A 16443-nucleotide genomic window follows, 5' to 3' on the forward strand; every position below is an offset into this window, starting at 1 on the left:
TCCCAGAAGAGATATGTGGAAAAGATCCTGAAACGTTTTGACATGCAAGAATGTAGATCAAGGGAAACACCATGTGATAAAAAATTAGACTACCACGAGGATGCTCAGAAACTGACAGATGTAAAAATGTACAGAGAAGCTGTGGGTAGCCTCATTTATTTAACAACATGTACCCGCCCTGACCTATGTTTTGTAGTGAGTAAATTGTCACAGCATTTTTGCTGACCCCACAGAGGAGCATTGGATTACAGCAAAACATGTCTTTCGTTATCTCAAAGGTACAGCAGAGTGTTTCAGAAAGAGCAGCGAGGGTTTAGGGCTTAAAGCCTACAGTGATGCAGACTGGGCAGCTGACACCACAGATAGAAGAAGTACCACAGGATATTGTGTGAGTTTGAACACAGACAGCTCACTGGTTTCGTGGAAAACAAAGAAGCAGCCCACAGTGGCACTATCAACTTGTGAAGCCGAATATATGGCTCTAGCTATGACCATAGCCATACAGGAGTGTATTTATCTAGAACAACTGCTCGAAGGGATGGATACCTATGTATATAAGAAGACTGTTGTTTACGAGGACAACCAGGGAACCATTGCGATTGCTAGAAACCCTGTGTGCCGGCAGAGATGTAAACATGTCGATATAAAATATCATTTCATCAGATCTGTCATCAGAGAAGAAAGAATGACACTGATTTATTGTCCCACGGACGACATGGTAGCAGACACAATGACGAAACCTGCTTCCAAATTGAAATTGAAGAGATTTGCAGAGGTCATGTTTGGTGTGTAGATATTGACTGCCATATTCTTTTTGATGATTTGGATTGTATTATTTTCTTTGTAAAATGTTTTTGGAGAAGTTATCCAGTGTGCTAAACAACCCTAAGTGGGAGTGTTGAAGTTAGAGGTTCTATGTAGGATTGCAAGTAACTGTCTAACTGCATATATCAGGGGTTCCCAAACTTTTCAGGCCAGGACCCAGAAAATAAGGCGTCAGAGAGCCGCGGCCCAATGCACATATAGTCACATTTTAGAATACAATATAATATAATTTTAGAATACAACTAGAAACACTGTCCTGGCCTGCTTCTAAGTTCAGTGGCCTGACAAAAAAATTAAAATAAAAAAAATAAAAAAAATAAAAAATAACGTTTTTTTTTTTTTTTTTTAATCATCTCGCGGCCCACCCATGGCTGCTCGCGGCCCACCTTTGGGTCGCGACCCCGACTTTGGGAACCACTGCATATATAACTGTTTCCACAATAGGGCACTCTAGGCGGAGCCACTCATGATACCACCAGGTGGCGAGTATTTAAAGAGATGTCTCCTCCCCCTCTATCTCTTTTCCCCCACCTACCTCTCACAGAGAGGAGGACTCATGTGCTGCTGTTTAACATGTGAATGAATAAACCACGCCAAAGGCTAAAGATAGAAACCATGCCTCTTGACCACATTATTGTCGCCCCATAGCCAGATTTTGTCAACAGGGACAATTCATATTTTTCCAAATTCCAGATCTGCAGCCATGGGGATGGTGGATTTTATATGGGGACATAATTTGTGCTGATAATGGCACAGAGGGTAAGACCAACTGTGTACTGTAACTTTTGATTACTGTAAGCACAAAGATAATACACTTCTAAAACAACATGTATGATGTTATTATGGTTGTTTGGCACCTCAGAATCGGAGTCAGTCCCTGCCCGGGCTGCCATGGCACCACTGCTCTTACAGTTAGGGTCAAAAGTGGTTGTAATGGAAGTCTATGGTCTTGTAGGTTAACAGTCCCAATTTACCATTTTGTTCAATCCAACAAAGTCAAATGTGTTTCTAGAATATTGAATTATAGTGTATTTACGGTAAAAAAGCAGTTACTGGTATGATCAAAACTGGTATCTAAAGGGTTGATTTTCAATTGTGATTAATTAAATCATTATGTAAATTAAACAATAACCCCTTCTGAAAAAAGGAGGTAAAGAATGAGAACAATATTGATCCATCATCATTTTATTGCTGTTTAAATACAAATATTCGATCTTACCATTCCCAAAATACTAATTGAAACTGCTTAGAAAAAGTATACAGAAAATACAAAATAGGACCAATCTTGTCAATGGCTGCCTACCCCACGCTCCCCCATCTCACAGACGTTTCCAAAGATTTCCATAATCATGCTTTTTGTCCTCAATCTTTCTTTCGGTATAAAGATTCAGCACAGGTCTGCTAATTTATTTGTGGATGACAAACAAATGCAATGACGAAATAAACAAAATACAATACGGAATAAACTAAATAAACACATTTTGCATATCATATCCCAGTCTGAGCGCAGTTGGGATATCCAAACGTGGCAGTGGAAAAATATGGGTGATTTTGCGGAAGCTCTCACGCACGTATTACGATCTGCGCAATAATAGGTCTCCTCGTGGGACACAAGTTCCCAATGCATTGTCCCGTGGGATAATGCTTCCCTGCGGCAATATTAATTGAGGGGCGGATTTGCGGTGGAGAAATTAATCAGAATCAGATACAATGAATTTGCTTTGGTCGTTTTTGGTGCGACATTACAGACAGATAATACAATAAAGAGGTGGAGTAAAATTTTATGAAATATGAACTAAGTTAAGCACAATAGAATATAATATAATTATTAAATCAAATATAGGCTAGGGCTGTACAACTTAATAAAGTGATTGAATACAATTAAATGGGATATCAACTAAATTAAATATAGCACAATAGAATATAGTACAATTATAATATTTTTTTTTATTGGAATAGGACAGACAAACATATGCAATGGCAAAAGATAGTGACAAAAACAAAGGACGCAATGTGTCATGAAAATACAAATTAAGCAAGCTCTATACATTACGAAGTAAATTAAATACAATACGAAATGAACGGAATACTAATGGTGAAAAATACTGTTATGTCTATGATCATTTCGGGTTTATTTCCCCCCTTCCTGATATCTGCCAACAGTGCTGTCAGGTGCAGACTGCTCCGCGAGCCAACTGTGCTGGAGCATATCAGGAGCAAACTGCACACATTAGGGCGTGTCTGCACTAGTATCTCATCCGTGGAATGTCCTTTGTGGATAGCTCGCAAAGACGGAGCAGATACCGCACGCTAAACTCGCACAGTTAAGGGTGCAATTAGCACCGCGCAATCCATTCTTTGTGGATTCCGCCCTGAATGTTGAAATAGCAGTAATGCTATGTTCATTTAAAAAATGACATAAGGGATGGAAGGGATGGGAAGGGGGGATGACCGTTTTAGAAGGGGGATGATATTGACTGTTTTTATTTCAGGGGGGATGCCATCCCCCCTCATCCCCCCTCAACTGGAGTACTGAGTATAGTATTGTACAGTATAGTATAGCATAGTACTCTATGTATCATAACAGTATAGTAGTATAGTATTGCAGTATAATATAGCATAGTACTCTATAGTATCGTATAGTACAGTATAGTATTGTACAATATAGTATAGTATAGCATAGTATAGTTTAGTACTGTATAGTACAGTACAGTATAGTCTCTCAAATACAATGTGTGTGTGTGTGTTTACCTAAGAAACGTATAATGCGTCTCAGCAGGGGGTTGAAGTAGCAGCAGTCGGCTGTAACGATGGTCTTCTCCTGCGTTCCTTCTGCTTTGGTGAAGAAAACACACAGCTCTCCGACCAGGATCTGCACACAGGTGAGAGAACAGAATGGGTTCATGACTGAACGCCTGAAACTCTTTTATAAAGACTAAAGAGACTAAACAAAGAATCAAGAATCAAGAATCAAGAGGTTTATTTGTCACATACATACCAGGGCATACAGTGAAATGCGGGTGGTCATGCCTGCATTGATTGTGCAAAATACAATAATAAAATAGAATAAAATAGGCATAGAAAAATAAAATAGATAAGACACAAGATATGCATGGTAAAAAAAGACATGCTAGGTTCCTGAGAAACTGGTTCTTATATACATTACTATGCAATATACAATTTTCAATGTTACCTCTTAATGTATCTAAACTATACAGTACCTCCTTCTTATAAAGTGTTTCTAAAGATTCTATTTCTTAAAGTGACATTTTGTTTAAAGTGATTGTTTTAGCGGTTGCCGTGTGTGTGTGTGTGTGTGTGTGTGTGTGTGTGTGTGTGTGTGTGTGTGTGTGTGTGTGTGTGTGTGTGTGTGTGTGTGTGTGCAGGAACGTGCACACATAGAGCCCAAGGGGTGCTTGAGCACCTGCCTTTTTGTGCCCTTTTTTTTTGTCGTTACGCATATTTTTTTTTCAGCCCTTCCAACTGAAAAATGTCAGGATAGAATAAAAATATTAGGTAAAGAGAATGAGATGCCCCATATTCCATTGCAGTTTGCACGGCCTCCTCAGCGTGCCTCTTCGCGGACCTATATTTTATGCATAGCGTGGGTGGTGATGATGATGATGATGATAGAAACCGCTGTGGCGCATACAGTTGAATGCTGGTATTACACTCATTGAGGGACACGAAGAAGTCAAGTCCGATGCGATTTGGGAATCTCAAATACAAATCGGGATTGGAATAAAAAAATGCATTTATATTAAACAATACAGAATATACAGCACTTCTTGGGGTCTGTAGGGTAAGCACTAATTCCCTCCCCCCTGAACATTTATGGAGATGTATGGGCCTTTTAAGTCAGTGATAAAAGTGTCTTTCAAGGATAAGTGAGCTCCTGCACTGATTATTATAGTTCAATATTCAATATTTGATCACCAAAACCCCCCAAAAAGCATAAAAAGGGGGGCCCCCCTGCCTGAAAAGGGCCCTTAAAAATCGGGCTTGCGCGCTGTGAGCGATCAGGCTGCTCAGCGAACAATAAACACTATGCAGCAACCATCAAATGCACACAGCACACACATCTACACGCACACACTCACTTTAAACGGGCAACTCACTGCAGCACCCACTTTACACACTTTAGAACACCTAAACACACTTTACACTTTATATTTATTGGTAAAGGATTTGCACTACAACTCGCACACCTTACTGTAAATTGTACCTAAATTGTACCTCATCCCATTTCTGCTCTGCACTATATAGTATTGTATATTAGTACATTGCATAGTATATTGTATATTGTATGGTAACTCAGTTACTTCTATCCTGCATCGAACATTGTACATATGTCTATACTGAACACTGTGACCTCTATTTTTACTACCTATTTTACATTTACATGCTATACTATTTTATTTCATACTATCTTGTCTAACACAGTCTCTGGAGCGAAACAGTAAGAAGCATTTTGTATAAAAGTATTCTGTACTTCTGTATGACAACTATTAAAGAAACTTGAAACTTGAAAGTGTTCTGATGGCCTGGGGGAAGAAGCTGAGCCGGAGTCTCTCTGTTCTTGCAACATTTGACCGTAGGCGCTTGCCTGACCGCAGCCTAAAATACTAAATCGAGACTAAACAAAAAAGACTAAAACTAAAATGCTCAGACCTGTAGTTGACTAAAACTAGGCTAAACGGAAAATAGATAAAGGTGACTAAATATGATGAAAATGAAAAAAGAGCATTTGAGACATGACTAAGACTAAAACTAAAATGTAAAATAGCTGATGAAATGAACACTGGTTGCTTCCGTGTGCTGGTGTAGAAATGTAGCTTATAGTGTTGAGCAGTATGTTACCTGCCTGTGAGGCAGCTGTCTAAAACAGCACAGAACACAGGTAAAACATTATCAGGTAGATCAGGTAAAAAAAACACTAAGATAAGTTTCACACGTCGAAGTTTCACAGCCTACTCTGTCCCTTCCTGTAGAGGGCCTCAGTGTTGTCCGACCAGTCCAGTTTATTGTTCAGGTGAACTCCGAGGAACTTGTAGGACTCCACCATCTCTACCTCCTCCCCTCCGAGGATTATGGGAGAAGGGGGACCCTTCCTGCCTCTCCGTTAGTCCACCACCAGCTCCTTTGTCTTGCTGACGTTGAGTTGGAGCTGGTTACTGTCCGACCACCCTACTCAACACAAACAAGCTGGCTCCAATACAAACAAGCTGGCTCCAATACAAACAAGCTGGTTCCAATACAAACAAGCTGGCTCCAATACAAACATGCTGGTTCCAATATAAACATGCTGGTTCCAATATAAACAAGCGTGTTCCAATACAAACAAGCTGGCTCCAATACAAACATGCTGGTTTCAATATAAACACGCTTGTTCCAATACAAACAAGCTGGCTCCAATATAAACAAGCTTGTTCCAATACAAACAAGCTGGCTCCAATACACACTGGCTCCAATACACACAAACAAGCTGGCTCCAACGCACACGCGCACGCACACACAGACACAGACACGCACACGCACACACAGACACGCACGCACGCACACACACACACACACACACACACACACACACACACACACACACACACACACACACACACACACACACACACACACACACACACACACACACACACACACACACACACACACACACACACACACACACAGACACACAGACACATAACCATTCTGCCCACACCAGCACACAGCCGCTGCTCGCTCCGGGGCTGTTAGCGTGACTAATGACTCCGGCACTTGCGTCCCAAATGATTCTAATTCCAACCCGTCCTCTTCATCTCCTCTACGATCAACAGACTCCCCGCCCCAGCTGCGGTTGCGTCCCACTGAGGAAATCAGTACCGTCCCGCGATTCCTTTGTATGATTAGAAATGGGGATTCTTGCCACGCGAGTGTTTCATCTTCTTCTTCTCGCGCCGGGGGAACGTCGGCACTCGTGTCTGAAGTTTCTTCCAGGTAATTGGAACCTTTTGGGGTTTATATGAACTTTGACTGGAGGGGCTATTCATGAATTACCGTCTAGATCATAGAACTATTCATGAATTACCGTCTAGAAGATCATAGAACTATTCATGAATTAGCATCTAGATCATAAAACTGTTCATGAATCACCGTCCGCTGCAATTGATGAAAATGCTTTGACGGTCGCTCTACTTCCCACTGTAACGTTGACTCTGTGTCCCAATCATCCGTCAGACTCCTTCCATCTCTTTCCTGTCGTTTACCATAATCACCCCATCTATCAGCCACTGTGTCACTGGGTGTGTGTGTGTGCAGGGGGGGGGGGGGGGGTGGAGACAGAGTTTGTGAGAGAGGAGGTGGAGAGGGAGGGGAGATATATATGGAGATGAGGAGGATAGAGAGAGAAGAGAGGGGTGGGGGTGAGAGAGAGAGAGAGAGAAAAAAATTATATCCTTCAGTTGAGTCTGATATCCGTAATGAGTTTGAGATGTACTATATGGACGAGCTGTGGTCAAGGCAATAGCATGCAGAGGCCTGGGCCACGGCAGCAGTGCTGTGAAGTGCGTGCCCGATAGTGCTCCCACTCCCATTAGGGAATCGGTGGGTATTGCACTAATGGTTCCATGGCAACCCTCTGAACACTGATGTGAAGCATGAAATCATCAGAGCTGTGTGAGTGTAATCAGCTGTCGAGGGCTGGAGACGGAGAGCTGTTTACACTCTTACACAGTAAGAGCGTCATTCAAGGGACCATTAAAAAAAGAACACCACGCTGACTGACAGGACCGTTACCCTGGCTACCACTGCTGGTCTGTTCTTGTAAACAGCTCGCTTTTGTTTATATTCACATTTCAGTTTTTTTTTTAAATAAATTCAGCCTCCGAAGCACCACTAAGACGCTCAATAGGAAAGAGGGTAACAGACGAGAGAGAGAGAGAGAGACATCGACAAGAATCAGAACCCATCCTCCTCTACTGTTCCTCCTGTTGGAGCATCAGAACCCATCCTCCTCTACTGTTCCTCTTGTTGGAGCATCAGAACCCATCCTCCTCTACTGTTCCTCCTGTAGCAGCATCAGAACCCATCCTCCTCTACTCTTCCTCCTGTAGCAGCATCAGAACCCATCCTCGTCTACTGTTCCTCCTGTAGCAGCATCAGAACCCATCCTCGTCTACTGTTCCTCCTGGTGGAGCATCAGAACCCATCCTCCTCTACTGTTCCTCCTGTTGGAGCATCAGAACCCATCCTCCTCTACTGGTCCTCCTGTAGCAGCATCAGAACCCATCCTCCTCTACTGTTCCTCCTGTAGCAGCATCAGAACCCATCCTCCTCTACTCTTCCTCCTGTAGCAGCATCAGAACCCATCCTCCTCTACTCTTCCTCCTGTAGCAGCATCAGAACCCATCCTCCTCTACTCTTCCTCCTGTAGCAGCATCAGAACCCATCCTCGTCTACTGTTCCTCCTGGTGGAGCATCAGAACCCATCCTCCTCTACTGTTCCTCCTGTTGGAGCATCAGAACCCATCCTCCTCTACTCTTCCTGCTGTAGCAGCATCAGAACCCATCCTCCTCTACTCTTCCTCCTGGTGGAGCGTCAGAACCCATCCTCCTCTACTGTTCCTCCTGTAGCAGCATCAGAACCCATCCTCCTCTACTGTTCCTCCTGGTGGAGCGTCAGAACCCATCCTCCTCTACTCTTCCTCCTGGTGGAGCGTCAGAACCCATCCTCCTCTACTGGTCCAGCAGCATCAGGCTCACTGTCAGCAACAGGAACAAACTCCTCAAAGTCAAACACACTGCCTCCAACATCACTGGTCTCCCTCCTCCCAGCCTCGCAGCCCTCATTGACACTGCCGTCACCCGCAAAGCACTTACCACAGCACCCGGCCCCAGCCACCCCCTGGATCTATGCTTCACTCCACTCCCATCTGGCTGCAGATACAGATCTGATCTGTTCAAAAGGACGCCGCAGTAAGAGGTGTGTGTGTGTGTGTGTGTGTGTGTGTGTGTGTGTGTGTGTGTGTGTGTGTGTGTGTGTGTGTGTGTGTGTGTGTGTGTGTGTGTGTGTGTGTGTGTATGTGTGTGTGTGTGTGTGTGTGTGTGTGTGTGTGTGTGTGTGTGCGTGCGTGCGTGCATGTACAGGCTGCGGAAACAAATGCCCTCTAAGGGGGATACGAAATGATCTAACTACTGCAAAATGTGGTCAAACTAGTCATTGAACCACATGTCGTTAACTATTCCCCATCACTGCATGCTGCCACACTGGAATCTAGGAAGGAGAGGCTTTGTATTACCTTGAAGTGACAACACACACTTCCCCAAAAACATTTTGTTATAAATTGTTTTGCATGCGCTTGAAGGAGAAGGAACATCAGGATGTGACGTCTGAACACTGGAAGCTCCTGATGCAGTTCAGTTGCCAGCAAGAGTCCAGGCCAACTGACAGTGTGTTACAACCTGGCATGGATTAGCCTTTCATTCAACCCACATATATATTCTGACATATGAAAACCTTTATACCTATATATTTTTAGATATTATATATTTAGATATTATACCTACCTACTGCTATCACTGTCCACCCATATACTCTGTATGATAGCATGTACAACAGTGCTGTATATACACCATATTTACATTTATATTTTTTATTTATATTTACCAGATATACTGTGAGGATTCTGTGAGGATTGGCCCATTCCCCGCCACACGCTTCTTCAAGGTACCCCCAGACGTTCCCCAGACCCCCCGTCCTCGTGACCGTTCTGCTGACCGTCCTGCCCCCTCCGTGACTGGTGGGTTTTTTCCCTCCCGAGCTGTGACCGAGGAGGAACCCATGCAGCTGGGACGCACCCGCCTTAGCCCGGCCGAATGGGAGTCCAGGCTCAGGTCCGGCCTTTGCCTCTACTGCGGCCTGGATGGACACCGTGTCTCCAATTGCCCTACCCGGCCAAGATGACCAGGCTCGCCGGGACCCCGGGAGATCCTGGTGAGCCGTTTTTCCTGTTCGCACACCCGTGCACCACCTAACTGTCTGACGAGCGTCACCCTAGCCAGGGCGGACCGGCGGGCGACGGTGGGTGCACTCATTGACTCTGGTGCTGATGGGAGTTTCCTGGACGTTGAGTTTGCCACCCGGGCCAACATTCCGCTTGAGGACCTCGAGAGGCCCTTGGAGGTTTTCGCGCTGGATCATCGCCGCCTGGCTGACATCACTCAACGCACCTGTCCTGTCCTCCTCACCGTTGCTGGTAACCACATTGAGAGACTCCAGTTTTTTATTACCAGGTCCCCTCTTGTCCCCGTAGTCCTGGGTCAGCCCTGGCTCGCGCTGCATGAGCCCCACATCGCCTGGTCCTCCGGCACCATCAGGGGGTGGAGCCCCTCCTGTCGTGCCCAGTGTCTTCAGGCGGCGTCCGGTCCTTCGCCCCGGGGTTCCCCTTGTGTCCCTGTCTCCAGCCCCCTCACCGGGCCCCTGTCTCCGTCTCCGGCCTCCCTCGCCGGTTCCCTGTCCCTGTCTCCGGCCCCCCTCACCGGGTCCCTGTCCCCGTCTCCAGCCCCTCTCACCGGTCCTCTGTCCCCGTCTCCGGTCCCCCTCTCCGGGCCTCTGTCTCTGTCCCCCTCTCCGGTGCCCCTGATCACCGGCTTCCTTCGGTCCCATCCGGGCAGGCCGGGGCCGAGTGGGTCGCCGGGTGGCTCCTGTGGAGGGGGGGGGGGGTACTGTGAGGATTCTGTGAGGATTGGCCCATTCCCTGCCACACGCTTCTTCAAGGTACTGTGATGATTGGTCCATTCCCCGCCACACGCTTCAGGAGCGATTATCAATTCCATCACGCACCTGTTGTAGTTTGTAATTAGCGCTCCAAAGGCTTCATATACTCGGACCTTCTTTCAATCGTTGTCGGGTCGTTTTGATTACTACTGCTACTGCCTGTCTTCCCCCCGTTGTTGTGCCTCGTCTACTTTCCCTCCAGGACATCTTTGGATCGCCGCTGGTGAATATCTTGATCATCCGTTTGGAGCTGCGCCTCGTTGCCCGCTTTACGCGTTTGCGCTTTGGTGAGTTTTGGAAACAAACCTTTTTGGATTATCTGTTTTTGTGTGTTTGGATAACACTGAAGAATTACCGTTTTTGTTTTGTACTGGACTCAGCTAAATTGTGTGTTTGGATAACACTGAAGAAGTACCGTTTTGTTTTGTACTGGACTCAGCTAAATTGTGTGTTTGGATAACACTGAAGAAGTACCGTTTTGTTTTGTACTGGACTCAGCTTGTGTGTAGTTTACACCGAAGATCAAGTCACTTGTATTTCATACTGGACTCAGCTAAGGGAGGACTGAACTGCACTGCCTCTGTGTACTGTTGGACTGTTGTTGATCTATCTCTCTCTCTCCGTTTCCACTCCGAGTTGGATCTGGGAGTATCTGCAGAGCCGCAGCGGCGCCTATGCGATTCCCCACCTCTAACACCGGGAGGATCTGCAGAGCCGCAGACAACTCTGCCAAAGGCATTCTCCTTTTTGTTAATTCTGATTTGTTATTTGGCTCATTTTGATTCTATAATAAATACGCCCTAGTGTTTGGCTAACTCTGAACTACCTGTCTGTGCCGTGCTGTTGGGGTCGGTTTCAAACCCTAACATATACTGTACTTTTCGCACTATAAGCCGCACCTGAATATAAGCCGCAGCAGCTAAATTGAATGATGTGTACATATATAAGCCGCACTGGACTATAAGCCGCAGGTGTTTTAATGTTTAATTACCATATGTAAGGGTTCGTGCACAGAGGGGATTGTCGGGAAAGAGATGGCTGTTTGAGGAAGCTCCCATTTATTAACATTTTTGTTTAAACAGGAACGATAGCGAGTTTGCAGCTCCGGGTACAGTAGGTAGCAGTGGAGGTTTCTCTATGACAACACGTGAAACACAAATTCACTCATAATTCATAATTATTATTAATTTACATATACCTATATATATTTTCTTTCTTTTAATTATTATTATTATTATTATTATTATTATTATTATTATTATTATTATTATTATTATTATTATTATTATTATTATTATTATTATTATTATTATTATTATTATTATTATTATTATTATTATTATTATTATTATTATTATTATTATTATTATTATTATTATTATTATTATTATTATTATTTCTTATTATTTATTATTTTATTATAAATGTTTTCCTCTGTAAAAAATGCCAGTGATTTTTTCTTCTTCTAAAATGGCCAAAATTGACAGCTCTGAGCAGGCCTGCACTGCAGTAATGCCTGCAGTAATTATTCGTGCAGAATAACTGCACAGGTTGACCCAGGGTTAAATAAATAATAAATAATAGCCAATCAAAATAGGCTATTAATGTCATCTAAGCACGGTCTGTGCATTTAAACTCTTGCCATTGAATGGAGGCTTGAATGATTGACAGCCCTTGACATCCAATACACGGAGGTTGAATGATTGGCTGCCTTGCAAATCCAATCAGAGTATGGCTCCTATGACTGCAGCTCTGTAGCTACACGGCAATCCCCTCGCGGGATTGATTGATTGATTGAACATTTTATTAACAGAGCACTGAGAGCAGCCACGTTCGAAACCTCTATCAAGTCAAGTCAAGTCAAGAGATTTATTTGTCACGGCATACAAGTATACAATGAAATGCGGGTGGTCTTGCCCGCAACGATGTGCAAATAACATATAATAGAATCAACATTGTGCAATAAACAAGTAACATTGTGCAATAAACAAGTAACATGTTAGGGCATATCGGTATATGTACATAAGTTATTTACAGAGCATGGAGGACATACTAGGTCCTTTGGTAGTGTCTTTCTGTACATGCTAATTTATACAATCTCCGGTTATACTATACTATTTTTAAAGTGACCTTTCCTTAGTGTCCATAAGTGTGGGCGTGTGCAGCATGAGTGTGTGCTTGCTCATGTTAAAGTGGCTGCTAGTGTGTGAGCGTGTACAGTGTGTGTGTTGTGTGTGTACTCATGTGTGCTTTTGTGTGGAGAGTTCAGTGTTCAGGGCTCTGATGGCCTGGGGGAAGAAGCTGAGCCGAAGTCTCTCTGTCCTAGCAGCTGGTGTTCGCAGGCGTCTGCCTGACCTGAGCAGCATGAACAGGCTGTTGTTGGGGTGGTGTGGGTCTTTCATTATTCTGCAGGCTCTGGATTTGCACCTCTTGTTGTATAGAACCTGCAGGGGTGGTAGTGCAATACCCGTGGTACGCTCGGCTGAGCGCACCACTCTCTGTAGGGCCTTCTTGTCCTGTGCCGTGCTGTTTCAAATCAAATTTAAAATCAAATTTATTTATAAGGCCCGAGAACACACGTTAATGTCCCCATGGGCCATACCAGGCAGTGATGTTTCCAGTCAAGATGCTCTCTACAGCTCCGGAGTAGAAGGACTGGAGTATCTTCCCAGATACTCTGAACTTCCATAACTGTCTCAGGTGGTAGAGGCGTTGCTTCGCCTTTTTTACGACTGAGTCTATGTGTGTTGTCGATGTCAGATCCTCTGCGATGTGGACCCCCAGGTACTTAAAGCTGCTCACCCTGTCCACGGTAGCCCCGTTAATCCTCAGTGGTGTGTGTGTCTCCTGCTGTCCTCTCCTATAATCCATGATCAGCTCCTTGGTTTTACCAATGTTCAGGAGCAGGCTGTTGTCCTGGCACCAGCGTTCCAGTACCTCAACCTCCTCCCGGTAGGCCTTCTCGTCGTTGTCCGAGATCAGCCCCACCACCACTGTGTCGTCCGCAAACTTCACTATGGAGTTGGAGCTGAACTTGGCCACACAGTCATGTGTGTATAGTGAGTACAGCAGGGGGCTCAGAACACAGCCCTGGCGGGACCTGATGCTCAGGGTGATGGTGTTGGAGGTCTGACCCCCCACCCTTACCGCCTGGGGCCTTTCACTCAGAAAGTCCAGTATCCAGGTGCTCAGAGCGGAGCTCAGACCTAGCTCGATCAGCTTGTCCACCAGTCTGGTGGGGACTATGGTGTTGAACGCTGAGCTGTAGTCAATGAACAACAGTCTCACATAGCCCCCCTTCTGATGGTCCAGGTGAGAGAGGGTGCTGTGCAGTACTTGGGAGACTGCATCGTCAGTGGACCTGTTTGGCCTGTATGCAAATTGCATAGGGTCCATATCACTGGGGAGGGAGGCACAAATGTGATCCTTGACCAGCCTCTCGAAACATTTCATGGCCACAGAGGTGAGTGCCACTGGTCTGTAGTCATTGAGACCTGCTGGGGAGGGTTTCTTTGGTACCGGGATAATGGTGGACATCTTGAAGCAGGCAGGGACCACTGACTCCTTCAGGGATCGATTAAATATGGTGGTGAACACAGGGGCTAGCTGGTTAGCACAGGACTTAAGTATGCGTCCTGTTGTTCCATCTGGGCCAGCCGCCTTTCTGGTGTTCACCTGCATAAATGTTCTTCTCACACTGTGTACCGTCAATGAGAGAGCGTCCCCGCCCCCCCGTGGATGCCCTCCCCCCTCCACAACAGCCGGCGCGCCAGTGACGTCACTAGCCGTTGAGCTAGCAGCGCCACTGTTTGCACCAAACCGCACGTAGAAGGTGTTGAGCTGGTCCGTGAAAGAGGCGTCGTCGCTCCCCATTGAGGGGGCGCTGACTTTGTAGTCAGTTATCGTCCTCAGTCCCTGCCATAAGCCTCTTGTGTCATTCTGTGCCATTTGTGCCTCCATCTTGTCAGCATACATCCTCTTAGCAAGTTTAACAGCCTTGCGCAGAGTGTAGACTGTTGTCTTGTACTCTTCCATGTTTCCTGACTCTCTGCCAAGGTTATAAGCAGTGGTGCGAGAGTTCAGAGCTGCTCTGATAGTACTGTCCACCCATGGTTTCTGGTTCGGGAACACCCTCGCCTTCTTTGTGGGGACAATACTGTCAGCGAGTGTTGTTATGAAGCTCACAACGGTGTCTGTGAACTCGCTGACGTCACTGGTGCTTCCCTCGAACATTCCCCAGTCGACGTCATCGAGTGCGTCCTGAAGCATTGCCTCTGATTGGTCGGTCCATCTTTTTACCTCACGTGACACGACGGCGTCACGTGATCTTTGTTTGTATGCCGGCACTAGGGTAATGGTGGCATGATCCGACGTGTTCGTCGCTCCCGCTAATGGTGGAGCCGGTACAGCCTTGTATCCGGCTCTGAACGGGGTGTAGCAGTGATCGAGTGTATTTCCTCCCCTTGTGGAGCAGACGATGTGTTGAAAGAAATACGGCATGACTTTTTTCAAATTCGCCTGATTGAAATCCCCGGCTACAATCATGGCCGCGTCTGGATGTTTGATCTGATGTCTGTTTAGATGATCGTGTAGCTCCGCCAGCGCCCTGACGACGTTCGCTTGGGGAGGGATGTATACTGCAGTCATGATTACTGCAGTGAACTCGCGTGGAAGATGGAAGGGGCGACATTGGATCGAGAGGTGTAGCATGTCGGGGGAGCATGAACGGGAGAGTACCTGTACCTCCTTAGGGCTAGTCCAGCCGTTGTTGGTCATAAGACAGACACCCCCGCCGATGCTCTTCCCGGAGGCCTCTGTACGGTCCGCTCTGAAGACGGTAAAGGAATCGGAGGGAGAGATGCTGTGGTCCGGAGTCGCTGGTTTCAACCAGGTCTCCGTGAAACACAGGATATTGCAGTCTTTCATCTCTTGCTGGAATCGGACCCGTGCTCGTAAATCATCCATCTTACTCTCTAGCGAACGTACATTCACCAGGAAGATAGATGGAATAGCCGGACGGTAAGCAGATCTTCTTAGTCTTAATCTGATCCCGCTCCTCTTCCCTAGTGTATCTAACATTTAGCACTTTAATAGCTGGACATTTACTGAGGACCAGCACAACACACATGTGGATATTATGATTTAACAAGTCTATCTATCCAGGAGGATGACAACATTATTGCAGGTACTGTAAGCATAAGCAGGCAGCCTAGCAGTTTCTAGCTTGGATGCTAATAACTACTAACGTTATCACGCTAGCTTGGATGTAATGTATCACGTTGGCTGCTGGCTGCTAATGCAGCCTGCGGATAATATTTGCATGTGCACGGTGTTAGTGATGCTGGCTAAATGAATGAACGTTGTGTCTGAATGTTTGCCGCTAGCTTGTGGCTAGGCTAACGCACTTCGCTGAAGGTGCACAGCTGAGCTAGTGTCTTTGTGGCTTTCCCGGTTTGTCACGGTGAGATTCATGTGGGGAACTTTGGTGTGTGTGTGCAGCTCTGATGAATGAGAACTGCTGTCTTGTGCCGTTGTGTGGGTTTGTGTCTGAAACGACCGGTGGCTTGTGTGTGTTGCGTGAGATGCAGAAGTAAACATTGCCAGGCATGAGGCATTCTGGTTAATGTAGTCATTGTAGTTCTCCCTCGCTTTCACCCACAGTTAAAGGAGACATGACATGCTGGTTTGATGAAATGTATAGTGTAAATGAAATGAATAGTGTATGTATATTCAATAGTAGTATTGATAGTATATTAATATGTATATTGATATTGATATTAATATTAATTAATTGATTGATTGGTGTTGGTATTAATATTAATACATAGTGTATATTAATAGTATGT

General features: G+C 45.4%; 1 protein-coding gene across 1 annotated transcript in view; it reads right to left on the reverse strand.

The window, feature by feature from the left end:
* plppr2a (phospholipid phosphatase related 2a) overlaps positions 1–16443 on the reverse strand; it is a gene marked incomplete at both ends in the record, with an annotated part of 97904 nt that overhangs the window by 24510 nt on the left and 56951 nt on the right. The window contains 1 exon segment of the mRNA XM_084328658.1: positions 3577–3697. Coding sequence (XP_084184784.1) covers positions 3577–3697 — 121 coding nt within the window.

Source organism: Notolepis coatsorum, assembly GCF_963971535.1.
Source record: "Notolepis coatsorum genome assembly, chromosome: 14".
Lineage (NCBI taxonomy): Eukaryota > Metazoa > Chordata > Actinopteri > Aulopiformes > Paralepididae > Notolepis > Notolepis coatsorum.